Source organism: Gallus gallus, chromosome 4 (genome assembly GCF_016699485.2).
Source record: "Gallus gallus isolate bGalGal1 chromosome 4, bGalGal1.mat.broiler.GRCg7b, whole genome shotgun sequence".
Lineage (NCBI taxonomy): Eukaryota > Metazoa > Chordata > Aves > Galliformes > Phasianidae > Gallus > Gallus gallus.
Genome location: NC_052535.1, coordinates 23971824 through 23999794, shown reverse-complemented (window position 1 = coordinate 23999794; position 27971 = coordinate 23971824). Strand labels below are relative to the sequence as shown.

General features: G+C 36.4%; 1 protein-coding gene across 12 annotated transcripts in view; it reads left to right on the top strand.

The window, feature by feature from the left end:
• Positions 1-27971, top strand: part of SPOCK3 (SPARC/osteonectin, cwcv and kazal like domains proteoglycan 3) — a 585918-nt gene that overhangs the window by 544960 nt on the left and 12987 nt on the right. For all 12 annotated transcript variants that reach the window (XM_046940442.1, XM_046940441.1, XM_046940440.1 and 9 more), the window contains one exon: positions 23685-23804. In XM_046940442.1, coding sequence (XP_046796398.1) covers positions 23685-23804 — 120 coding nt within the window. The remainder of the gene's footprint in view (positions 1-23684; positions 23805-27971) is intronic.

Sequence of the window (27971 nt, the reverse complement as noted above, 5' to 3'; positions counted from 1 at the left end):
TTTAATATCTTCTTCCTGAAAACAAGGTTGGGATTCTGTCCCAGTAGACAGTCGAGGTCCAGCTGAGACATGTACTTGCATCCAGCAGTGTTAGTTGAAGGTCCTTCAGATTAGACAGAAAAAGCTACAGCATTGTGGGTAATACATTCAATATCCATTTTTGTTAGCTACTGAAATAGAAGAATTTGCTCTCAAAATTTTTTGAGGGAATTTCAAATAAATCCTGTAGTAAGAGATCACTTGTTATCTGTGAAAGAGTGGGCTTCTCTGTTTCTGATCATCTAGAGAGTACAACATAGCTAACATAGGATGCTGCTATAAAAGTCATGCTCTTCAAGTCTATGCTTTTGCCAGAAGGAAATAAAAAGGCAGTGCTGCATGCTGAAAATATTTTCAGTTAGCATATTTCAAAGAATTTAATCAGAGAACATAGCTGCTTTCTCAGCTGCGTCCCATTTTATGCTGAATACTGCCGAACTGTTAATTGCTGTGAGGATGTGAGGATAAGTAACAGTAGGATTAAAGACATTGTAGAATCTGTTACATTCTGTGTGCACCAATGCTTGAAAAACAAATAACAAGACTGCACACCCCCAAATCCTCTTATTTTATTTACATACCACCATCTTCTCAATACATGACCTTAGCCATGCTTCATATAGTACAGGTGTAGGTGCCAAAAAAGAGCTTTTGTTCTCTTTGCATTCCAGTGTTCATAAATACAGAGATTTAGGGCCAAAAATAATATTTGTGTTAACTCCTTAATCTCTCCTTTTCACTAGCTGTCCTTGAAAGTTAAAAATATAATCTTTTAATTGGCTTTTCTTCTTCAAGATTAACCCCAGGTTATCAATAGAATAAAATCTGTAACCAGAACACCAGAATCTGTATATTGGACGAGTTAGGCCTCGTAATATGAGTGCTCAGATATGGAGTAGCCAGAAGAAGCCATTTATAAAAGACAATAAGCAAAATTGCCTTCAGAAGGGTGAAGAAGTTCATGCTGTGTGGTCAGGATTAAAATTTAACCTTCAAACTTCAAATATGAGAAAAGTGACCCTTCAGAGAAATGGCTGACAGGCCACAATGCACTGTAATGCTTTTTTGCTAATATGTCGTAGTGTTTGGGATTTACTTAGAAATAAACTAGTATGTTTTAAAATATTTCACTAAGCATCTAATCATAGCATCAAACTTTACACTGCCTTACCTGTTTCAGAAAATAAAAAATAAATTTAATTCCCTATAAAAAAAATTTAATTCCCTATAAAACAGTATTTTCCTGTGAGAAGTGTGCTGTTCATAGTGGACAAACTACTCTCAGTTGTTAACTGTCTCAGAAGAATGTACACAATAAATGGAAAGTCTCATTCTTACTAGTTTTGGGGTATACACAGTGGAAACATTTCATACGTGTTAATTAAATTTGCTTTAGCCAACGGTCAGATTTCTAGTCCACTGTTTTTAACTGCATTTTTATATAGTTCAATAAAATACTTTGTTACGTAATTGCTATTCTATAGAATGCGACATCAAATTAATGAAAACCTTTATACTTCTTTCGTTGCTTAATTGTCATTAAACTTTAGTGATTTTTCTCAAGGCGATTTTAAATGGATCCAGAAAGACAAGTGAACAGCTATTAGTGGAGGCACTCAAAACCAGATATTTGTCTCGTCTACTCAGGCATTCACTGTTTGAGAGCGATGTGTTGCTGTGTAGTCTAACCACAAATATCGAATCCTGAGCTATTATTTCTGCTCTTGTCTTAACTACTGTCACCAGTGTGAATCTTACCACTAATTTAAATGTAAATAAGCTCTAACGCTGTGTCTCAGTTTCCTTTCTAGTGGAAAAGATATTATTTGTAGGTGAATATTCTTACTGTGCCAGTAATTCTGAATTCTTTTGTGATTTTAAACAAACTACAGAAGTAACGTGTTACTGTACATCCATTTTAGTCCTTTAGAAGATATTGACTTAGCAGTAAATGTTCATTTTACTTTTATTGCTTTTTATGTGTAGTACTCACTTTTAAATCTCAAATCGGTTCGTCTTAGACCTACATTTGTCCAGTTATGTAACCTAAAGTACTATTTTTCATTTTGCTTATTTCATCATATACATTTATAATAATTGTGAGCTATAAGCATACATTATATACACAGCATAGCCATTAGAAAGTAAAGAGAAGATGGAGGCATTGTAGATTTTTATGCTGATACACTGGGTCATGCATATTCTTTAAGAATGTCTTTTCTGTTTCTTATGTATATGAGCTGCATTGCAGACAATTTTTACTTGATATGTAACAGGAGGTGTTACTGTTTAACCAGATTTTATTGCATTAGTATCTTCATAGTTTATAAATGTTGATTTTTTTTTTTAATGTAGAGTAATAATTTTAGCAGGAATTCATTTGTATCTAGAAATGATTTACATATTTGTGATATAATATAATTAGAATTTCCTGGCATTGTAATACTGTATTATTTTATCTGTAAAGGACTTATTTCATATTCATTGCTGTATTTGTATAGTAACACAAAATTATTGGTGCAAATTGTATTTCTTCAGTGCTAAGATGAATATTCTGCATGAATCTTGTTGTTTCTTCAGTAGAACTTGTTTTTGCTTGAGAGACATTGAACCAATTGAAATTGTCAGCAGGATCTTTTGTTAACTCTATATTAAGAGTTCCTAAAAAGAGATATTTCTATCCCAATTAGTAGTAATCTAATTTAATGTGAATAGTAGCAATGTTGTGTGGTGTGGAAGGAGAGAGAATTTATTTGGATTGAAAAGGCACTTCTCAGCTGTAGACTGCCAATCTCCTGATCACTTTACCTGGCTCTTGCCAGAGAACACCACTTATGCAGGGTTCCTTCCCCTGTAATTCCCTTGTAACGTATTAAAACTTGACAGTTAGAAGGAAGAAATGAAGGATTAAAGGAAGACTGTCCGTTTGGGTTGGAAGAGTCTTTTAAAGTACAGCCTGCTATGGGTCTTCTTAGACTGTAAGTGCTGTTCAGAGCTCTGTCCAGCCTCACTTTGAACACTATTGATGAGGCATCCACAGAGTCTCCGGGCAGCACTACCAACATAAAAAAAATCTAACATCCAGTCTAAATCTCTTTCAGTGTAAATGTGTTGCCCCTTGTCATGTCAGTGAAGTCCCTGGTAAAAAGACTTTATCCCATCTCTTTCATAAGCCCCCTTTATATATTGAAAGTCCACAGTGAAGTCTCCCTGGAGCTTTCTCTTCTTCCAGCTGAAAAACCCCAGCTCTCTCAGCTTTTATAGAGAAGTATTCCTCTCTGATCATTTTCATTGCCACACTGCAGACCTGCTCTAACATGTCCACATCTTTCTTGTGCTGGGGACCCCAAAACTAGATGCAGTACTCCAGAGTACTCACCTGTTCTGACCTGCTGTCCATGTTTCTTTTGATGTAGTGAAGGATACCATTTGCTTTCTGTGTTCCAAGCACATATTGCAGGGCTGCTCTCAATCAATTCCTCACTCACTCTATACTGATATTGTGGATACCCCAACCCAGTTGTAGGGCCTTGCACTTGACTTTGTTAACTTCATGAGGTTCACATGTGCACATTTCTCAAGGCTGCCAAGGTCCTTCTAGATGGCATCCCTTCCCTCCAGTGTGTTGACCATTGTGTTCAGCAAACATGCTGAAGGTGCACTCAATCCCATTATCTATGCCCTTGATAAAGATATTAAATAGTAATGGTCCCAACAATAGTAAAATTTGTATAAAAAACAAACAAAACAAAATAACAAGCCAGATTCCAAGAAGATGCTTATTGTTGTATTTATGAAAAATAACCCCCATAGCAATACAGAATGTGAGAATGCTGTGAAAAAGAATACTTCGTTGTTGCCAGGATTAAGTGAAATCCTTAGAAAAGAATGCTTGCTAAGTGCTTGCCAATATTTCAACAATCTAATACTAAAGGGGAAGCTGAGATATTACATACCTATCACTGAAATAATTATTTGCTCACAGTTCGAAGCCTCTTTTCAACAGCAGCCTTCTTCAGAACAACTTCATTGTTCCTTTTCCTTAAGGCAGCTTTGTTATTTTGGAGTCCCTACACTCATTATGGCTGCTTTTGGCAACCCTTGATACTCAAACCTACACAGCTTTCTCAACTCCAGATTTATCAGGTCCTAAATTTACATTTAGAACCATAGAGTCATAGAATCATATAATTACAAGGTTGGAAAGGACCTACAAGATCATCTAGTCCAACCGTCCTGCCATTACCGTTGCTACCACAACCTACTAAATCATATATCATAGCTCCTCATCCAGATGCCTCTTGAACACTGCCAGGGATGGCAACTCCACCACTGTCTCGCTCCCTTTTATAGGAGGGAGAGAAGGTTCTTTGAAATATGTGTACCCACCGTGAGATTAAGAAACAACGGTTCAAATGTTGGTCCGACCAGTTTATTACAAATGTTAATAGGGGAGATGAAGAAAGGACGGACACTATTACGGATTGGGGTGATGGGGAAGGAGAGGCGAGCGATAGAAAAGATAGGAAGAAGCAAGAATTGCGTAAAGCGGGGATAGTCACCACCAAGTTCCAGCAGCGGTCTGTTGCACGTCGTTCTGATGGTCCGAGGCTGAAGGGCAGGAGCAGCGAGGCCGGTCTTGGGCAACGAGAGGGTGCAGGTACCGGGTGGGTCCAGGAAGATGCCACAGAGTAAGTCTGGGAGGAAGCAGCAGGTCTCAAGTAGCAGGCCCGGGGAAGTCCATCAGCATGCAATCTGTAGTGAGGGATCTGATAGCAGACACCTATCCTCATGGTAGTTGATGCCTCTTTTATCCTCCTTTCTTCCTGCCTAGGTACGTGACATTCCTGGGTGCTTGAGCAAGAGTCATGTACTTAGCTCCTGAGATGGCCATCTTCCTCGAGATAAGTCCACATAAAAGATAGTTTCCTGGCCATTATCAGCAGCTTATCCCTCTCTCGTTGCCCCTGGCCTTGTCCATCTGTGCTCCTTAAAGGATTTCACAACCCTTAGCCAGGACCTGTCCATCAGTGTCCTCCAGACAGAAGATTTCTCTGCCTTTGCCCAGGACTTGCCTGGACTTGTTCCTCAGCAAACTTGGAGTCAATGATATAAAAGAATAATCTCTTAGAACCACCTCCCTGGGCAGGCCATTCCAGCGCCTGACCACTCTCTGAGAAGAAAAGTTTTTCCTTATGTCTAATCTAAACCTCCTCTGGTACAACTTGTAGCTATTTCCTCAGGTCCTGTTTGTTGCCTGGGAGAAGAGGCTAGACCCCTCCTCATCACAACCTCCCTTCAGGAAGTTGTAGAGTGCAATGAGGTCTCCCTGAGCCTCCTCCAGACAGAACAATCCCAGCTCCCTCAGCCGCTCCTCATAAGACTTGTGCTGCAGACCCCTCACCAGTTTCATTGCCCTTCTCTGAACATGTTCCAGGGCCCCTGTGTCTTTCTTGTAGTGAGTTGCCCAAAACTGAACACAATACTTGAGGTGCGGCCTCACCAGTGCTGAGTACAGGGAGATGATTACCTCCCTGCACCTGCTGGCCACAGTATTTCTAATGCAGGCCAGGGTGCCATTGGCCCTCAATTCAGTTCAATTCAAATAGAAAGTTCTTCAGGTGTTGAAGCTGTGGAGAGCAGCCCTGGGGAAAGCCTCTCTGTCCTGTGCTGCACTTTGAGATACATCTTCTGTTAACAGCAAATGGATGTAACTTTGGATCTGGCGCTCTATTAAAAGTTTTGAAATAGTATGCTTTTTTTCCTTTCTGAATGCCTTAAAGAGTTTTTGTGGCATCTGTGTTCACTGTGTGGGCGTTTTAATTCCCAGGCACAAACAGCATGTATGTACTCAATCAGCTGGGGCTTTGGCAACAGATGTATGTGTTTGAGGACATAAGCATAGCTGGAGTTACTTTGTGGCCTTGTCCAACATAGGGAGCAATTTTGGACCTAAACTTTGCCTTTGTTGAAAGTATTTGTCTCATTCCAAATGAGATTCCAAAGTCTGTGAGAGTGAGCTAACACACTTGGAGTGGACAGTGCACTTGTGGCTTAGGATTTATTGCCTTTTTTTTTTTTTTTTTTTTTTTTTTTTTTTTTTTTTTTTTTTTTTTTTTTTGTGGACAGTTCAGAGAGGACCATTTAGGAACTCTGGAGCTTTTCAGGTAAAGACTTATTATGTGCAGGATGAGTAATTAGTCATTCAGAGTTGCTTTTTTTTTCTGTTTAAAATAAGCTATGCTCTGTTCATATGCTTTTCACAAAGGAAAACATCTTTATAGATTCCTTTAAACTGATCTGTTACAAAAGTCTTGTTGATTTTTTTTTTTTTAACTTTCCTTCCTCTTTTTTCATTGTATAAATTAAAAGGGGAAATCTCATGGTGAATGCCTTGAGGAAGGCAAAGGTTTTAATTTCACTGTGTTATCCTGTGGGTTTGTAACCAACTATACTGTTTGTGAGTGCTGCTGCAATTTTAATAAAGAGATAGGCAGGCCATCATAATGAAAGAAGATCATTAATGCTGTTTAATCTTCTGCTTGATAATTATTAATTTTTATGTAGGTCATTAAACATTTGATGAGTGATCTCGGTATTAGAGGTCCCCCAAACATCCAAATTGTTAGGAAAGTTTAGCCTGTGCTGCACAACAATCTCTATAAAACTATGTTAGGCAGTCATAAGAGCATGCTTCTTTTTAGGGTATGTTCCTTATCTTCTTTTGCTCTATGCCAACCAGCATTTATGGATTATAAAGCTAGAAGCTTAAATATGGTTCAGACCATTAATACGGTGTTGTATTTAATTGTAATGGCTATAATTGCCTTAATTATGTAAATGAAGGGGCTGTGACAGTCTTATGATACATTAAAGGCTTTAGAAGTGTATCACAATAATTCTATTGAGAATAAATAACCAAAGAGATGTAGATCATATGCTAAGTATCTGGATCAGCATTATCTTTCTGTTCATGCAGTGCATGAATAAACTAACAACATGCTGCTATGTTTGTGTCTCAATTACTGATGTGATTGTAACATTTTCTCACTGGTACTATTTTTATACCATCAATATGCAGTTGCATTTGAAAGTGATTCATTGCACATCAATGGGAAATAACTGCCAGAAAAATACTTTCTATATAAGACAATTATTTTAAACTAGGTTATTTGCCCCTCCTGCTTATTTTTGGAAGCTAAAACTTATGGTAGCGATTGTGCAACCTACTGCCTAGCTATTTTGTGCTGTCATCGTGTCAAAGCTTATTGGATGATCAAGAGATCATTAGAAAACTCAGGCATGGAGTGATGATTCAATAGTGTTCTGAGTGAGTGTTCGATCAGTGGAGTTCACTGAGTGGTCTTCAAGTCAGATGTAAACCCACTGTTTAAAGGATGTGTGACATCCTATTTGCAAATAGTTCTCAGTAAGAGTAATTCAATCTTTAGTAGTTTAATTTCCTGCTTACTTCAGAACTTCAATTGTGCCATGCATGCTTGCTGTTAAGTAGTTGAAGTGATTGTTTTAGTAGCTGGAAGTTGTCTTAGTCACAAACAGCATTTGTCATAGGGAAGAGTTTAAATCTCTAAAAAATATTATGCTTCTAAAATATCTCGTGAAATCCTGATTATTCCAAGCCTGTTCTCTCAGTGAAATAATTAACTAATGGTTCCATCAAGATATATGTAGCTCACACTGTTATTTTCATTTCATAAATATTTAAACTCAGTTTAAGAATAGAGAACTGTTCTTTTTGTTGGTGCAGTGTATTGAGGCACTAATGGAACAATTTATATGGCTAGAATTTCTTCAGTGATGCACTGAGAAAGTTTATCTGTGCAGTGACATTTGATTACACTTAGACTGCATTCATGTCATCTGAATATCCCATTAATGTCAAGATGTTGTAATTTCTCAAAGTTTGAAAAGATATTGCAGTGCAAAAAAAGAGATTTAACAATGTGTTTCCTCTCCAGGGCAAACCTTATATGCCTCTGATTGTTTTTCTCTCAGAATATATCTTCCTCTTCCCTTTTGGTTCCAAAACCATACCCAACTGTTCGTGCATAATTGCCATTTTAAAATGTTATCCAAATCCTGCCAGCTTTAACTCTTCTTAGAGGTTACTGTGTCTTTATTCAAATTCTAGTGAAGAAGAGCTAAACAAATGTGCACTAGTATTGACACCATCTAAATCTACTTCAGGATACATATTTTTGTATCTGCATGAGTTTCACTATCATGAAGGCAAATTTTCTTCTTGGAAAAGGAAAAAAAAAAAAGGTGTACTCTGATGAATCAGCACCATGAAAACATACATTAGTAAAATAATTAGGTATTTTGTGGCTCAATTATTGTAATTACCCAACAGAGATGCTTTTTTTCTGCTTCATGAATTACAGTATTAGTTTTATTTTTCTTTCTTGCTATCTGAATTTTATATCCCAGCTAGAGACTACCTCACATATCAGAAACCCACTAAATAAAACATTAAAGTCTTCATGAAAAGCAAAAAAAAGCCAACTTTGGCCTTGAAGGCACAAAGATCCATGTAATTAACTGCAGTATCTGTTTTAACTGTTGTTCCTGCTGATACTGCAAGATAAAGTGCTATAGTCACCTTGTATGCAAGCGTCAGCAGTTGCTCAGTTGTATCAAACTGTAAGCGTTGGCTCATTAACATGGTGACACTGATATGATGCCACTAATGAATGTATGATGAATGCTAATGAGAAGCACTCAGCGTTAAAAACATAACTACCCCCTAAATTCAAGGGGCTTTGAAAAACGTGTTTGTATTGGGATTTATTAGTGCTGAAATGTTGTTTGTAAAAAAAAAAAGAATCATGTGTTTACCATTAATTAAAAAAAAAAAAAAAGTCAGAAGAGATCAGGTATTTATATGTATTGAATAATAATCTCTGTCAAAAATATTAACATTACTTATCTTGTTTATAGTAGAGGTCTATTGTAAACTCCTGTGATTTAAAAAGAGAAATGTAAACCTAGCTTTTGGTGGAACTAAGTACTGAAGGGGTTTTTTTTTGTGTTCTGTCTTTTCAGTGACATTGTCACCTTACCTGAATTTAGATGTAGATGAAATTTTTAAGTAGGTTTATAACCCAGTTTACTGTGTCTTAAAGGGTTTTTTTTTCTCTACGTTTTCTTTTAATGTTAATATTTGAAGTTCATCTCTTACAGTATTTTTACTTGTGCAATAAAAGAATGTTAAAAGATACTTCAGAGACCATTAATATACTGTTATTTAGTTAACTTCTTTCTGAAGAGTTAACCTTAGAAGTGGGAGGACAAAAAGCACGTTGTTTGGCAAGTGAATAGGATATTGTGGTAGCTCAGAAAAACAAATCAAATACACATTATACTCTTTTATTTTAAAACAAAGAAAGCAGTGGAAAAGGGCATCAGCGTAAAGCTTCCAAACTATGGCACAAAGACATCTAATATTTTTGTCTCTGGCAAATGTAAGAAAGATATATTCTTCCTTTAACCAAAACACAAGGGTAAGAATACACTTTGACCTCACATTTTTAGGTCATGAATCAAGAAATGTGTGGCTTAGCAAATAACATAAAATGTAGTCATAAAAATGTGACTTACAGCTCAAAATATATTTATCACAGAAAAGTTGCTTGTCATCTATTAAATGGCCATGTGCATCTGTACCTTTCCTAGAAAGCTTGGTATTTATAGCATTTAAGTCTTCCTAGGCTTTCTAGCCTACCAGGAGTAACTTTCGGAAGAGTACATTTAGGCTTATGAGAAATAATGGAGTTAGGATCTAGCTGTAGGTGTCCCTATTCTTTGCAGGGAGTTGGATTAGATGACCTTTAATGGTCTTTTCCAGCTCAAATGATTCTATGATTCTATGCACAGTTCTTCCTTAGAGGATTCCTCATACAAAAATCCCAATTCCATCCATTTTAAGGGACCAGATTTGTAATTGCCTCTGAATAATGGAAGGATTTTATGGTTTGTGTAAGGCAATGACTGGAAGCATGTAGATTTTCTCTGTAGTATACTATGACATTGAGAGTAAACACAACTTATTAGATGCTTTAGTAGAAATACATCAGGTGGTTTGGTATACCAGACACTTCCCAATGAAATAAAATACAAAATCATAATGCTGCATTTTTGTTGTCTGCTGGCAAGGCTGAAAGCTACTACATTTCAAAACGTAGTCATATAACTTTAAATAAATCTGTGCTATCCAGTGATGTGTTTGTAACATAAAGGATCAGACTCCTCGCCTCTTAGATCTAAGGGGCAGTGAATTTTGTGGCAAGGTAGGAGTCTGCCTCTTCTCCTACGTAACTAGCAACAAGACAGGAGGTAATGGCTGTAGTGATGGAGTCACCATCCCTGGAGGTGTTTGAGTAGTACTCAGCGACGTGGTTTAGTGAGCAATGTTGGTGGTAGGTGGATGGTTGAATGAGGTGATCTTAGAGGTTTTTTCCAACTTTAATGATTCTATGATTCTATGATTTTGACCATATTTCTTACTTTACAAATAATCTATTGTAAGAATTTTATTTTATAACTTTTAGGAGACGTCAGTTTAAGTACTCCTCATGAATACTGATCTTTTTGTTGATTCTTACTGCTTTCCCAAACCTATACAGATTTTAGTTGTGATTATACATGGGTGCTCAACTTTAGCTTTAATTTTTGCTAACTCGAATAAGTGTTCTAGTTCTCAGATTTTTATTTATATACTACAATATTGATGTTCCCTATTGATAATGATTTAAAAAATGTCATAGCTTGTTGTATTTTAGTCAGTAGTAACTTAGAATCAATCTTGAACTATATTCACAAAGATAATGAATTTAATAAGTATTTTTCCAAGCAACTTTCTTAATTGGTAAGTAGTTTTAAAAAATGTGAACAAAAACATTCACTTTTTGTAGCAGTTTTTCCAGATGCCAAAGGAAAAACAATATGTTCTAAAAACACATAAATTTGTCTAACAAATGAGGGTTTTTTCATAGTTGGGGATTTGCAGATTATTTTGATCAGCAAAAGTTTTTAAAAGTTTTAGAACTGGTAGGCCTTGTTTTTCCACAACCAAATTTCTTTGCAGACTTGAACTTTTTTTCCAGTTTTTCCAATTCTCATTTTCTTTCAAAATTGAGAGTTCACAACTCATGATGCTGTTGGATGAACTGAAGTCAGTGAGACATGATGTTGCCAGAATGGGTGATCTATAAAATTGATAGTCCCAAGTGCTGCATGATAAGCTTCATCATTTCAGTGGTTTGATTTTCCTTAAAATTTCAACAGCAAACCAAATGGCACTTGTTCATTTTGAAAGTAAGATAGTGTAATGTTTTAAGTTTAAATATAGCATACTGTACTTTGATATTTAATGCTGCCTTTTCAAGGTGATAATTTACATTCGAAAATAACTCACTATATTTCCAGACCGATGTCTTTTGTAAATAACATACTTTGTTGTAGGTAACAAAAAGAATCATGAATAAGGTTAAAGATGAGGAGAAACTACTTGTAAGTATAGGTTCATGCAAAGGAATGTTGACAGTCTGTGACATGGTCTATCTGGGGTCTGTAGTGGACTAAAGCAAAGTATGTTTATGAATGGGCATTTAAAAGTTATTTTTAAGATTACAGAGAAAACAATACTTGCTTACCAGCTTAAGGAAAGTAACAGTATCTTCATCTTAATCACATTTTGTTTATCAGAATCCTGTCTCAAAAATACATGCTCTTGTTAATAAAGTCCACCCTGTAGTTGTAGTATCTGGGAGATAAGAAAAGCAAAATTATTTTCTGTGATTTTGAAGTATTTTTAATCAATCTTTAAAAGAAAACCCAATTACTGTAATCCTTGAAGCTTTAACATATGTTTTATTCTTATATTACTATACCATTCGCAGTTGCAAATGAAATGTTTCCAGTTCTTTATTCTTATTGTAAATTCTCATTTCAACTTGGAACTGTTATGATTCAAAAACATTATATGTATAATTTAAAGAAATCAAGTAAAAGTGAAGTTACTAGCTAGCTTCAAAAATTAAAGGTTGAAGTTCTACTGTGCTTTTTTACACAGGATGTTAGACTAGGTCATGGTAATGGCAACTGTTGAACATGCTATGTTAGGTCCTGCAGCAGACTTTAGTCTTACCTTCTCATTTTTCACTTATTCATGTATGGTTATCAGTAGATAACACTTTCAGCTGTCTTTGACATTTTAACAGGTCAGTGGTGGCAAAAACCTTAAAGTGGCTATGATGGTTTTGCATATGCTGTGGTTCTATAATCATCACAGAAATAGTGGTGATGCTCTGAATATGTCTGCCTTCCACTACTGCTGTCAGGGGTGAGCCAACAGAACGAATGTTGTATTCTTCAACTGGGTATTCACCTTGACTGAGGAACCAGATTACTTTTGCTAGCTTTAAAAATTCATACCTGGCTTAAGAAAGGCCTTATGCACAAGTGGTTAGAGGTGAGACAAATGTTGTTAGTTGCTCAGGATGCTGTATTGAGCTAGATGAACCTTTGTTTTGATATACTGTTGCCACTGTTACATTCTTTCATAATTAGTCAGGGGCTAAGTTGTAAGGAAGTTGGTTCCAGTATTTATAGGCCATATCCAGTTCACAAGAGGGAAATGATGGGTTCAGATAAACAGTAGAGTCTTACAAATAATGATGTTTTATCACTAGGTAACTTAGCACTTTCTTAATGGGATTTGCAACTTGTGCGCCATAAGTTTACCCTTATGAAATAATGAGTAAATAATGAATAGATTTCAGGAGGATCTTTATTGCACAGATATTTATTTTTTTCACTTATCCTTTCATAAAAATAAAGTCTGTATTTTCTTGAAATATGAAACATGCTCATAGTCAGAAATGGTCAGATTCTTCATTACCAACTTAAATTGGGTGAACCCAATATGTCTGTGAGCCATGGGAAGCTTTCTCCCCCTGCTTGATCCACAAAAATATTGCTCTACTCTCTTTCAAGAACAGTTGTGATAACTTGCTCTTGGAGACAAGACATTAGACTTGATAGAGTTTGATCTGATTTGAAGCTGATCTGAAACCACTCACGCTTAGCAGACATAAAATTGGCATTCATAATGATAGAAAGCTACTGTTATACTGCAGTCAAAACTTCTCTTCTGCTTCTACAAAGCTTGTTCTCCCTGCAAGAAGAGGTTAAAGAAGTATGTGCGTTTGCAGCTTTAAAGTACTCTCCTTAGTTTGTCTTCTTTTTGTAGATTCTCTTTAGATTGAAGTTTGATTTTCCTCTCTGATGCACTCAAATTATAATACATGCCATAGTTCTGGTCAGCTACAACTGTTTTCCAAAGTGACACTATATACTTCCTAGATGCCATGAGATGTAGGCAGAAGAAAGCACAGAGCAATTTAGAGGCCAAGCATTCATCTTAACAGAAGAAATGCCATACATTCTTTTCAAGAAAGTGTATTGACTTATGAAATCTTAAGTGGCAGTGTTATAAGTACGGAATTCCTCAGCATTATATTTGGTGTTATTGCAAGTTATTGCAAACAATGAGCTCTCTAATGGCCTTGTGCATTAACTTCATTGTGTGCTTGTATTTTGTTAAATTTACATGGGATCTTCTGCTGCCAACACACATAAGTCAGTTTCTCTTTTTAGTGATTCAGGTGACAAATTTTTACTCTCTCTGTAAATGCTTAAGAAGCACCCTTTAAAAGAGTTCAGGAGAGTTATTCAGCACAGTGGGTCAAATGGCAAATGTCTTTTATTTCTTCCCTTCTAGTCTTCATTCAGCTTAACTGGAAAGGCTATATAAACTTTCTGTTTTGTTGCTTACTGACAGGATATGTAAGAGCAGGATGTAAAGTTTCCTAAGAGCATGTGCTGTTGCTAGGTTCAACTTGATTGTAAGTACATGCATGGACTCTAATCTGTGATGGGAAAAAAGCAATTCTGTTAGAATCCAGTCTGCTCAGACAAAACCAATAGTTTCTTAGCCTATCAGACAGAACAGGTTGGGAAAAAATATATATAGAGAGAGAGAGAGAGATGAAAAAAGGAAACCTTTATTGGTGGAAATTTTTCATTTTTGTTAATTCCCTCTTAAAACTTCTGTTTTGAAGAAAAGGGTTCCAGCCTCTGGAAGTCTAGTTTTTTCTTCTGTAGAAAATTGTATGCTTTAATAAGGAAGAGCTTCTACATATTTACTTCATAACTGCTTGGTAATGAACCAGTTTATTTGGATAGCCAGTTCATCTTCAGCATTTCAGATCAGTACCTCCCCTGAAGAATGATATTAAATCTGTCCCTTAAAATACAAGGGCACTCACAGGGAATATCTTTTATGAATGCCTCGCAGAATGGACTGCTAGCTTGCTGTGTAACCATTTCTTATCCTGGCCTCCATTTCCGGGACATAGACTTGAGGTGAAGGAACACTGGAGATCACAGAAGGATGTATTTGCACTGTCAGATATTGCAGCTCATTGGTTTTCTCCTCTGCTCTTGTCCTTGGTTTGCCTTGGGTTCATTGCCAGACTCCCTGTTCGCATGACCTATCTGTTCCACTTTCAGTTGTGCCTCTGGGAGTAGCTGTCTCCGTGGTCTGCTTCCTGTAGACTGGGTGAAAATCAATAGTTTTATAGTCCATTATTTTGTTTCACTGTGGTATCCTGTCAGGCCCTATGCCCTCCAATATTTTCACACACACACACACACACACATACACACACACACACGTATGCTACACCAGCACATGCTTTTCATATCCTGTTTTTCTCATAAAAGAATACTTTCAAGAAGTTTCCCTCTAGCAATTGCAATTCAGTAAGATCACTGTTAGTAGTGCAGGATTTCTGGATTTATAAAGATGCATCGGTGTAAAGATATTAGAAATTACAAAAGCTAAATAAATTTCTACCTTTGTGAATATTCATACATAGCTCATAAGGATTCTCCAGATTACATCAGGCATTCATGAATGAGCCATTTGGTTTTTAGTACACAAACTAGCAAAACATAATTACACTCTGCTAACGTATTTTGTGTCTGCATGTGTAAGCATTTTGGATATTTGTACCCTAGTCATATATCCTAAAAATCATTGCTTTCTTCATTTCTCCTTCAACTTTTGATTACTAACTTTGTGTGAAGTCAAAGTTGCAGATTACATTTACTTAACTACAGTTCTGTTTTCACTGGTGGCACAGTGTAGTAATTTTTGCACCTTGCAGTGCATGTGATGGGAGTTGGCCCTACTGTTATAATGTCAATGTAAGGGATTTCTTTAGTAGTAGGGCAGGAGCTTGTTTTATCTACCTCTGATGGCCTCACTTTAGGAAAGAGAAATAATTATATAAATTGGAATAATTCTGTCTCAGTCCTCACTGAGGTGTCTACAGGAGACTGCTCTTTAATGTACAATCTTAAGTGATTAAGAGCAATGTTGGTGATTGAGCATTCAAAAACACACAAGAAAATAACATGTATGAAGTGATTTAAGGTATGAAATCACAATCAAAATACAACAAGAAAATTACTGCAATGGCAGCCTTAAATCTGTCACACATTAGTGAGGTCCAATGTGATATAAAATTCCCTTATGACAGACACTTGCAGAACAGAATTTAGTTAAAGTTTCTGTTACTTGTTGATTGTTTAGCCTCATGTTCACTTACGCTGTCTTTCCTTGCAAGAACAATAGTGCAAACCAGTGGACAGTTCTATCAAAGTACAATGTTAATTTTCCATCCATTCCTTCTACCCAGCGTGGTAGAACTTTGAAACCTCTTCACAGAACAAAATGCATCTGATTTCAGAAAATTTCTGATTTTCAGTGTAGGAATTTTTTGTTTTCTTTCTATAGCGTCATTGTCCAGTCATTTTTTATCCTTGTCTGTTGGTTGGAAAGACTTCATGTCAAATGCAAAAATGTCATTATACTACCCTGTCAGTCTTGTCCTTGAAAGGAAGAAAATGTCCTGACTTCATCCCAGTGTTGTGTAATGCTTTCAGAGAGCCTTGAAACTAAATTTTAAAAAGTACATTACCTTTAGGGTAGAGTTGGCTAGAAAGTTTTCACTACTAAGATGGTTGCTATTCTGTCCTTTGAAACTTTTGGTGCCTTAAATGATGAAAAATACTGGATTGAAAGGATTTGGGAATGAAAAGATCTTGGAATATAGCATGTTATACTGGAGCATCTCCTGGCTATTGAATGCTTTTTTGCTATCTAACTACATAAATGTGCAGTTTACAGATTAATAACATCATCTTCATCCTCAGAAATTAGTTGTTCAAAATACCAGAGCATGATGATAGCCAACACTTAAGGTTATTGGCAGTTAGCAAAGGAGGCCACATGTATCAACTATCTTCCAGAAAATAAATTGATTACCCAATAGAGCTATGATACTTCTGATAGATTGAGAAAGTACTATTGTCTTATTTAATTGTGATGCTTTAGAAAGTTTGCATGTTTTAAGTGGAAAATAGTACCTTAATACATAAATTCTGTATGTTACTGCTATTTTTCCTGCACCCTGAAGTGGTCATTATATTTAAATTTGTAGAGTCTTTAAAACTGTGAGGAAACAGAAATGTAAGTTTTATTTTTTGAAAATGTATTTTAATTGAAATCATTTTAAATTTTATGAAACATTAATCATGAGCAGAATGTCTGCATGGAACATTAATTTGAGACAGTAGGAATAAGCAGCTGCAGTTCCCTGATACGGTATCTACAGCATTTATATTAATTATCTCATAACACAGACTAACTGAAGTAGAAAATTCATTATGTTTGGTTAAATAGTAAGGAAATCAGAATGCCTTTATTCGTTAATTTCAAGGTAACTTCTTAAAATCATGGGCCCTGGAGGTAACAGATGGCTAATAAACTCCATCGTCTTATAAAAATAGAGATATATATATGAAGTTTTTCAATTTACAACTTTTTAAAGTTCTGGTTGTACATATGGGACTGTGAAAAGCTGACCTAAATGCCTGTTCTATTGTTTAGTTACGTGTTCGAAGGGCTTTTTGTCCTTCAGACAAATTGTTTTTAGTGAACACATTTATTTTTGCCATACATTATTCTTCCCATTTGTGACAGCTAGAAATACTGCTATTTATTGCAGGAATTGTTAGACCATTTGCGTACAATTTTTTAAATGTATTCTTAGATGTTTGGAGTTATCTAAATGAAGACTAGCCCTCATTCTGAGGCCTGAACTTTTCAGTTTGAGCAATCTGTTCCTTACATTTAAATTCATAAACCTATGCAGAAGGGCAACGTCACAGAACACCAGTTCTGGATAGCTGTCCTTTATATAATATTCCACTTTAATACATGCTGTATTTAAAGGCAGCACTGCTCTCCAGTATTAGGGTTACTGTATTTTCATGTGAGGCTCTCTTGAAAAGAAATACATTTACATGCACATGCTGGATGTGCAGTTAATTAGTGCAGCAAGAGTACTTTAGACTGACTGTGCAGCCATACAAGAGTATGGCCATGTAGTAGATAGAATATTGGACTCTCCAAGCATCAGCTCTGGGCTGTTCTAAATGAGCATTCTCACAGTTGAATTGGAATAGCTGCTCTATCCAGTATCTGGATGTCCAGCAATCCTGGATGTGTGGTAGCAATCTTCCCATGAAAAAATGGGAAGCCTTATAAAGTTATGAGATAGTAACATATTGTTGCTTTTAACATGAGTTAGTCTTTCATAGATTGAAGAGCCTTCATGTGAATGGTACAGTGATCACTCAGGGCATGAATGCCTGGACACTGCTCTGAGCAACCTGGTGTAATTAGCCTTTTCGACTAAAGACATCTGCAGTTGCAGAAGTCTGAAGACTAAATGATTTCTGGAGTTCAGTTCCAATCTAAATTATTTTGTAATCATCTGTAATGATTACAACTCACTGAAGAAGCTGAGATGATGAGAAGTCTAGCTTTAGCACACACTTATTTTTAAGTTAGCTATCTCAAGGAGGAGTAATTTCTAGTTTGCTGCAGAAGGTGTTAGATGTTATCTTGCTTCTCAGGTTTTCCATAAACTCTGTGTATATTTACTTTTGATTATTTGATTATTTTGATTATTACTTTTGATTATAAACACACAGTGAAGGCATGTGGTAGGCAGAACCACATCATGGGATAGTCTGGTACCACACTGTATCTTGGAGGTCTGCCTTCTCACAGGGCAGGGTTTTTTGTATCTCACTCTGAAATAAAGCTTACTCTGACTTCTACAACTTAATTCCATTGACCAATAGAGAAACAGGGGAGGGCCACAGAGATGATCAAAAGGCTGGAGCACCTCCCCTATGAAGACAGGCTGAGGGAGCTGGGCTTGTTCAGCCTGGAGAAGAGAAGGCTGTGGGGTGACCACATTGCAGCCTTCCAGTACATAAGGGAACCTACAAACAGGAGGGGAGTCAACTCCTTGAAAGGGTAGATAATGGCAGGACAAGGGGAAATGCTTTTAAGTTGAGGGAGGGAAGATTTAGGTTGGATGTCAGGGAGAAGTTCTTTACAGAGAGAGTGGTGAGGTGCTGGCATAGGCTGCCCAGAGTGGTTGTGGATGTCCCATCCCTGGAGGTGTTCAAGGCCAGGTTGGATGGGGCCCTGGGCAGCCTGGCCTAGTATTAAATGTTGAGGTTGGTGGCCCTGCCTATGGCAAGGGGGTTGGAGGTTCATGATCCTTGAGGTCCCTTCCAACCCAAGCCGTTCTGTGATTCTATGACAGTTGAGTTCCAACCAGTAAATTATATTCAAATGCCCACACAAATTGTAACATTCACTGTATGTGAACATAAATTCAGTAGTTGTTTCCACTTAACATTTAAATAATACTTACTATAAAGATATTTCTGGACGAGGTACCTACAAGTTTTCAGATCCCTTCATGTTTTTGCTTAGCTATGTAAGTTGTTTTTAAAATTCAGTCAGTTTTTAATACTTCAGATGATAGGGGACTGTAGTAACCTCTGAGCTGGTGGCTTCATTTTACCTCATACTAATTCTCTTAATGGCTGCTAGAATTGATTGTAATAGCAGGAGTGCCTTGCACTGACATTAGACAAAAACAGAAGTACTTCCTGGCAGGTTCCTGAGTGAATTTGTGTGATTTAATATGCATTTTCTGATTACTGTCTAACCTTCTACAACCTTTACTGTCTGTCTTTCGCCATTAAAGATTCATCTCCCAGTCTATCAGGTGAAATAATAGTCTGAATAAATCAGAATTACCTCATCTTGACCTATTTTAAATCAGTACATACCAGTGCGTACAATAATTTCAGCAGCATGTATCTTTGGAAGCTGATCACAGGGACAAAAAGTCCCTAAACGTATTCTAGAATGCATTAATTAGTAAAATTTTTCATCTTATAGCCTAACCTTGAGCAAGCCTATTTCATTGGCAGTGTTTCAGTGAACAAAGCATTAGGCTGATCCTCTCTTATAGAGAGAGCAAAGTTTATTCATGTTAATCCTTATGATTAAGTTGGAGTACTGCTACTGGTACTGTATTGAGACAGGATACAAATAAAACCCCAAACCAATGTAGATGTTTTCAGTAACTATACCTGATTTTTTTTTTTTAGTAACTTGAAGATTTTAATTAAGCATAGCTTAGGATTACTTTGTGCAGCCTGACTTCTGTGAAAAAGAATTGCACTTGTAATTGTGATTAATGTCTCGATGTTGTTCTCCTCAAGACTTTCAGAAAGCTACTTCTTAGACCAATTTTTTTAAGTCTGCTCTCTGTTAATCTGAATGTTCTTGGAAAGCTGAAGAAAACTTATTGATTTGATTCTGAGTGTGGAATTTTTTATTTTGCTATTTTGCTGCTTCTTTTTACATGTTAGAATCTTAGAATGGTTCTTAGATGTCATAGAATCATAAGATATAGAAACAGGAACAACAAATTGAAATGTGATTAAGTGGCTTTAGAAATTAATAAGAATCTTCTATTTGTCTGTCAGCCTGTATGGCTGATATTCTTCATCCCAAAGGAATATGATAATCTGCACTACTCTAAGGATCTGTTTTCTCCAACTAGTACACTGTGTTGGACCTGATGATATTTTGAGGTTTCTTCCAACCTGGGCTGTTCTGATTCTATTGACTTTATGTGTTCCTTACATACTTAGGTAAATCTGTTTTCTGTTTTGTCATTTTCCAGAATAAAACATCATTTTTCTGATAAGGTCTTTTTAAAAAATGTTATAATTCTCATGTTAGAGTTGTCTTGGCTTTTATTTTTCCCGGTTAGCATAATATAAATATTTTTTTTTCATAAGATTGTCTTATATTTCTGAAATGCTTATGTCTTCTTTTGAGATGTTAGTAATTTAATGTTTGTTGATTAAAAAAGCTGTGATAATCAAATATTAAGATATGTGATATTTTTATAAACTCATGCTTGGTAAGAGCACACTTTGTCTATGTAAGTTATTAATTGTCCATATCACTGTAGTTCTGCTGCATCCCTCATGTATATTTCAGTTATAGAAGACATCTGGTTTTACTTGACATATTAGAAGTGTTATGAACTAAAAATTCACTGTGCATTTAAATTGATAATAAGGTAAATGTAATTACCTGCTGTGTTTGAGAGCTGACTCCATCACTTGAGTAGCTATGGGGTGTAAAATAATCAAATGACAGTTATAATCAGCGTGTTTTGCATTGCCTTGATTTTTGAAAACAATCTATTCCTATGATCAAGGTATCAAAATCTGTAAAAGTAACAACAGCAACAAAAAGGTTATAATTTTCTCATTCTTTATCTTGATCTAGAACTCGTAATTTAAAATTTCAATTAAAGTTTGGGAAAAGGGTTATAAGAAATTGAAGTTGGAAGAATGCTTCTAATCTGAGAACTGATAGAAGATGTGCCTGATGCCCAGAATGTGCCATATGTACATTCCATTTTGAAGGGAAGATAATTCACAAGAGCACAGAAAATGTCGTTTTACGTTATATTATAAACAGCAGTGGCTAGTGTCAGACAGTGAAACTGCGAGCAGTATCTTATACATGGTAGTCAAAGCACTGTTGCCTTTTCCTAATGCTTCAATTTCACATTTAAATGGACTTATGATTAGCTTAATTATGTCTAATTGACTGCTTCTAAAAAATGAAGAAATAATACATCTCTCCATCACGCAGTTGTCATGTACTTCTTTGAGTTAATATTATTGAAATAGAACAACTACTTATATCCAGCACTTCTTGAATCAGAGGTTAATTAGACATTTACCAAAATAGCCAGGCTCATGTACTATATTCCACACCCTTTAATTCAATTTTAAAAGTTTTTTCTGTTAAACCTAGGAAGGGTAGTTAGAGGAGACCATGTTATGATTTTTCTTCTGTAATGGAAGGGAAAATTAAAGAAGGTCAGTGTTCCAAGTCAGATTCTTTATTCTGGCCTGTCAGCTGATGCAAGACTTAGAAGGGAAGATGTCATCATTGTAGCAGTGTAGGAATACCACAAGCTTGAGGTATGAGGTGGATCTTGGCTCAGGAGATTGTTTTCATCTGGTTGTCACAGGATGACATCTTTGAATATACATGCCCATAGATCAGTGACAATTCTTTCTCTAGTGTCCTGTTGAATTATCCCAAGGGGAAAAAAAAAACACAGGTAGGTGCTAGTACACAAGAAAAAAGCACAGTATAAGTTTTAATAAATAATCAATTTGCGTATATTATGAGCATACGTTACACCTAAGTCTTTCATGGAGAGAATCAAAGTCTTGAGAGGGGTTTTAAGCAAATTATGAATAAACAAAGTGCAGAGGTGCCTTCTGCTGTTGACATGGTGACCTGTTTCAATCTTAGTCAAATAAAATAGGTGTTATTTAATTTATTCAAGTGTGCTGAAAGTTATGTCACTGAGTATTACAGATCACTACATAATTTTTGCAGTTTTAAGAGTTAATCGCACAACACCCCTTCTTTCCTCCCCTGCAGAGAAAGGGGGAGGGGGAAGGAAGAGGGAAAAAAACTGATTGAGATAGGAGACGCTAATTTATTAAAAGGAATGTGAGACAATACAGAATAAATAAGAGTTATAAATCAAAACACCCCAAAAATAAATTACTCAGAATTGGAAATCATGTGGAGGCTCATGGAAAATGCAGTACATTCCAGTGTATCTTCTTCTTGGAGAGTCAGAACTTACATGAGGCTGCCGGAGAAACATAGCTCTGCAGTGCACTGTGCCTCTGCACCCAAACAGCCTGTTGCATGACGTCAAGATAAGGAATACTGACAAAACCAGGACAATAATAAAGGAAAAGCAAGCTGAACTAGAGATTTATTTTCAAGATCATTGCTGTGGAACCTTAATGCCTCAGGCTGTAGCTTAGTCAGTTACTGGTAGACTTGGAAAATGATCCAATAAATCAGAATGCAGAATATGACTGTAGACTCTAGAATGTAGAATAGTACTGTTGGAATGGACCTACAAAGATCATCGGGTCAAACTGAACACTATCCAAATGTTAAAGTATGTCGTTGAGGGTATTGTCCAAATGTCGCATGAATACTGACAGGCATGGTGCATCAACAACTAGGAAAGCCTGTTCCAATGTTTGGCCACTTTCACAGTAAAGAATTTTTTCCTGATGTTCAGTCTGAACTTCCTCTTGCACAAGTTTGTGCTGATATCACCTGGAAATTATACCTGTTGATGAGGGAACTGTATACCCAGTTTTTGTCAAACACTTGAAAATGGAAGATCAGAGTTCTAGAAGGGACATCTCCAAGCACATATTTTCTTCGCTACCTTCTCCAGCAGCTTAACAGAGAAGGGACAGGCCTCATCCATGCACAGCTCTGTTGTCTGTTTCTTCTACGGTATTCTACAGTATTACCATTACTGTACAATCCTCAAGCCAGTCTGCTGCCTCTCTCTTGCTCTCTGCTACACTGCTCTTGTTGCTACAGATTGTCTCTTTAGTCTTGTGTGCTTTCTTTGTCTTTGCTGTTTCTCATTAAAGAGACCAAGATCTATTGCCTGTTGCAGGTAAGTGTTCGTAATCCTTGGCTTTTAAAACTGACTCCAATCAAATAAACTTTCAGGGCATTCTTGAAGCACCTTTTCTGCCAACACCATTTCCTTTCTTTCACACTTCAGTGTAGGAAAGCAAGGGGAGTGTTCCTGCATTAGCTATATACATCTCCAACATCTTCTGGTAGGGCTTACTGTATTACTGCTCACTGAACGTAGAATTGAACCTCTAAAACACCATCCTGGATTTATCATGCAGCCTTCTAGAGTAAGATGTGAGAATATCTTGCTGAAACTGCTACAGTTGTTTGCAGTAGCTTGCAAATGATTTTGTCAGCTGGTAGACATATTTCATACATCTTTACACGTAAAAATATTTACACATATATAATAATTTTATTTCTCAGGACCCTAATTGGGCTTTGAAGGCCAACCTAAGTAATGAAAGTGAGTTTCATGAAGGAAAGCAAACTCTGGAACATACGTTTCTGTATTGTTTTACATGTTTTACTTTTGTTAAATATAATTTGAAGAGTTCTATTTAGCATGCAGGAGAAAAAAAAGTTTAACATTTTGCATTTTGTTTTTCAGTTTGCAGTGACCTGGAATTTAGGGAGATTGCAAACAGATTGAGAGACTGGTTTAAGGCACTTCATGAGAGCGGAATTCAGAATAAGAAGACTAGGATTGTTCAAAGGCCTGAAAGAACCAGTAAGAGACTTCTACTTGCATTATTTGATGTTCTCTTTGATGTTTTTTCATAATACTTGCCTTATTATTGTGTTTTAAACAGGCATGTGCATGAAGCCGTAACTTTGTGCTTTTCTGAAGTTAATTTCTTATTTATGAAGCAGACCTGTATTACTTAGTTCAGATACATGTTGCTCACTTGAAACTTCAGAGTTTCAAGTTTGGCCGAATTCTTATTCGTGAGAATATACAGCAGCTTCCATTCATGTTGTAGAAATTAGTAAAGCTTTAAAATATAATATTTAAAATAGCAATTAAATGTGCATTAATAGTTTTATGAGTGATGTCCTACAGTGGAGGAGAGCCAAATTATATTTTTTTTAAGTCTTAAAATTCTACCTTACTTTAATATGAAGAGCAAACTTGGATTCCACCTGAGATCAGGTTTCACAGAACTTGACAGCCACAGTCTGCCCAGTTTAGTTTATTCATTATTAATATTTTAAGTGCTTGGGTTTCTTTTCCTTTGGTTTTTTTTCTTTTTTTTGTGATAAAACAATTCTGGAATGAATTAAAGATGATTGCTTCATATCTGGGAATACTTTTTTTTACCACTGAGAAAAACTCTGAGGTCCAGTGGTAACAGAGGAATGTTACTTCCTTGATCATGAGAAAAACATAACATATTTCCAGTTGGTGCGCATAACTGCCATGTGTTCTTATCTAGGAGTAAAAGCAACAGGAAAAGAAAAATTGTGAGTCTCTTATAGAAGCACTTATTGTATAGTAATAAGTGTACCTAATAATATAACTAATGCTACCACATCACTCAGTTAAAGCCCAGCTCAAGCACTACGTAGGGTTCTATTTCTTGCTGAATAATCACTTTAGTGATGGGATAAAATGATTATTGGTCAAAATAGTCATGAGGTCAAAAGTGCAGCTAAACTGTTTAGGAGCCTTTCATGTTTTTAGCTGGCATGGAGTTAATTTCCTTAGTTGTATGATGCTATGTTTTGGATTTTTGTTGAAAATAAAGGTGACACTGCACCAATATTTAGATGTTGTCAAGCAGTGCTTGCACAGAGGCAAAAGCATTTCTCCTCCTCACGCTGCCCTGCCAGCATGGGGCTGGGGAGTGCACAAGGAGCTGGGAAGGGACAAAACCAGAACAGCTGACCCAGACTGGCCAAACGGATGTTCTGTATCATGTGGTATCATGCTCAGAAATAAAAGCTGCGGTGAAAAATGAGGAGGGGGAGCACTGAGAATAATGGCATTTGTCTCCCCAGGAAGCTCCTGTGCATGACAAGTCTTGATCTCCGGTGTCCAGAGTGGTTGGTTTGCTTTTGAAATCAAGTGGTCACTTAATAGTTCAAAAGAAAATATTTTGCCTGCGTCCCTGTAGAAACACAAATAAGAAAAGGAGTTCAAAAGAAAATATTTTGCCTGCGTCCCTGTAGAAACACAAATAAGAAAAGGAATGATAGTTATTCAACATGGTAGTATACTTTCTGATACTATTACGAAATTCTTACATCTGTTCTTCAAGATACAAGCTGGATAAGCTCTGATCAAGTCCCTCAGAAGTTGGTCTCCAAAGTCTTAGTAGGTCTAAAATATCAGGCATCTTAATTCCTAATGATATCAGGATTAAGAAGTCCAGCCCCTATTTTAGGGGCGTGTGACAACTACATCTAGAAACAAATCATGCAAAGAACTCATTGACCATATGTAGAGACCTTATACGTATTGCATGACCCAAGGACCTATACATATCAACAGCTACAAAAACAAACAAACAAACAAAAATAACAGGAAAAAAAATCAGCTACTTGAATGCAACCTCCCCGTTCATAGTCCTGATTATTTCAGCTGAGCCCTGGACTTGTTCATTAACATTGAGGAGTTAAAAATTTGTCATGGCATCCTTTCCCTCAGGCTTTTATTCTTGTTAGAGTTCCTTCTTTGCTGAGAAACTATTCTGAACTTTAAAAAGCAATTTATGACATCCTTTCTGGTTGTCTGTTTGCATTTAGTTTCTTTCACCTGTTTCAGTCTCCTTTTTTGGCATTTGAGACAGGATTTATTAAAAGTCTTGGGCACAGTCCTTCTGACCAAGGTAGAGGGGGTGAAAATTGATAGTACTATTCAGAATTATTTCAACTGTTAAATAGTTCACGTTGATGGTTACGTTCATGGTTGCTGCTTCATAACAGCCCAAACACTAGTGCTTCCAGGCCTTCACCTTGTGCTCCCAGGGCTAACCAGTTCCTTTCCCCAGGTGCTCAATCAGTGGTTCAGGCTGTTAATCAACAAATCCCATAAATCCCTTAAATTTAGTCTTTTCTCAGATGTGTTCTGGTAAAACTACACTGGGAAGGAAAACTTGTTCCCAGCTTGTGCAGTGTAGGCCTCAGCTGTGAGGTACTGTTAACATAAAGTTTTCTGATAACCTATATATGATAAAAAACCATCACAAGTGCAGACATTCTGGCTATGCAGCTTGCTAGCTGAACAAATAAAGGCTGTGGTTTAGACGGTAGTTTGCTCTTATGCATAGAGCAAATTGTGTTTATTCACTTGTGTGATTTGTCAGTGCTTTTTTATTGTGCTGGTCAGTGAGCTAGTAGCAGAAAGAATCACACCTTTTGTTTTCCTTGGCACATATAAACAACTTTACATAATGCACTATGTGAGCCATATGTATGTATGCTATTTTGATTTCCACATAAACAATTACAAAAGCTATCTTCCTCAACATACACAAGGATTTATTTCTTATGAGCATAATAACCAAGCAAATATTTTTACATTGAAAAGCAGATTATGATTGCTGTGAGTTGAAGTTCTCTCCTGAAAAATAATCGGAAACGTGGGATCATTTTTTTGCTGGTTCCTTTCAACATAACCTTTTGGATGCTAATGTTTAAGCCATGAGTGAGGCTTGTCAGTAGTATTTCCCTTGGGACTGTTTTGGCTGGGGAAAGGAGCTTATGCTGGTACTTCACATTTTTTTTAATCAAGTTCTTTTGTAGTATATGCATTAGATGAAATAAAGCTAAACCCTTAATACTTCTTCTGTTCACCTTTACTAGATTTACTCAATGTTCAGAAATAGCTTCATAAAACCCCCCTTCGTTATCATATATGGAAATAGATTTCAAATAAGAGCTTAAAATGAGAGAGAGAAAGAATTTTTCCACTAATTCAGACATCTGAGCAGCAATTTTGCTCTCCTCAGTATGATATTCTGGAACATTAGCAGGAATAAATTACTATCCTTTTACTATACTAATTCTTCCCCTTCACTTTCTTCAGTTTCTTTTGTATTACAACTGTGAAAAATGTGTAAGAACAGCATTCCACTTGGCTCTCAAAGTAAAAATATATGTAGTCTGTGATTTGGAGCAATTTATTTCTAGTTCTGGGTCACTTAGTGTTAATGCACCTTGCATCAAACCACATCAGGTGTTCTTAAGTGCTTTACTGACTCTTTTTTTCTGAAGTCTGTCACCTTTGAGAATAAGAGGTGTATTGATTTCTCAATATTGTTGTAGAGGTAGAAAATCATTGCAGAATGAAATGATCATCCCAAGTTTTCCCAGTTGCTTATTTGACATCAACATAGTAATCTTTTAAGAGTAGATCTTATGAACACAGAACTCAGGTAATGATCTTTGTGTGGTATAACAGTTGTAGAGTAGGTGGACAGCTTGTTTTTAACTTTAACAAAGTCATTTTTTGTCTCTGTCAACACAAACCTAGTTTATTTCTAAGTACTTCAGCCATTTTTATTTATTTCACATAAACTGGTATTTGACATAGACTTCAAACGTTTCTCTACAATACTGCAGTGCAACTTGTTTCATTTAACAAAACGAAAGCAAAGAAGGTATGTGATTTTCTCTATTTAAAATGCTACAATTGTAAATACCAAAGGAAGAAATAATTTCAAATAATAGCGTACGGCTACCTGAAGGGATTTTTTAACAAGGTAGTGGACAACTTCTCCCAGGTAATAGCGATAGGATGAGAGGCAATGAACTCAGGTTGCACTAAGAGAGGGCACTGGAATGTGCTGCCTGGGAAGATGATGGAGTCACCATCCCTGGACGTGTTCTAGAAAAGGGGAGATGTGGCACTGAGGGATGTGATTTAACAGGCGTGGTGGGTATGGGTTGATGG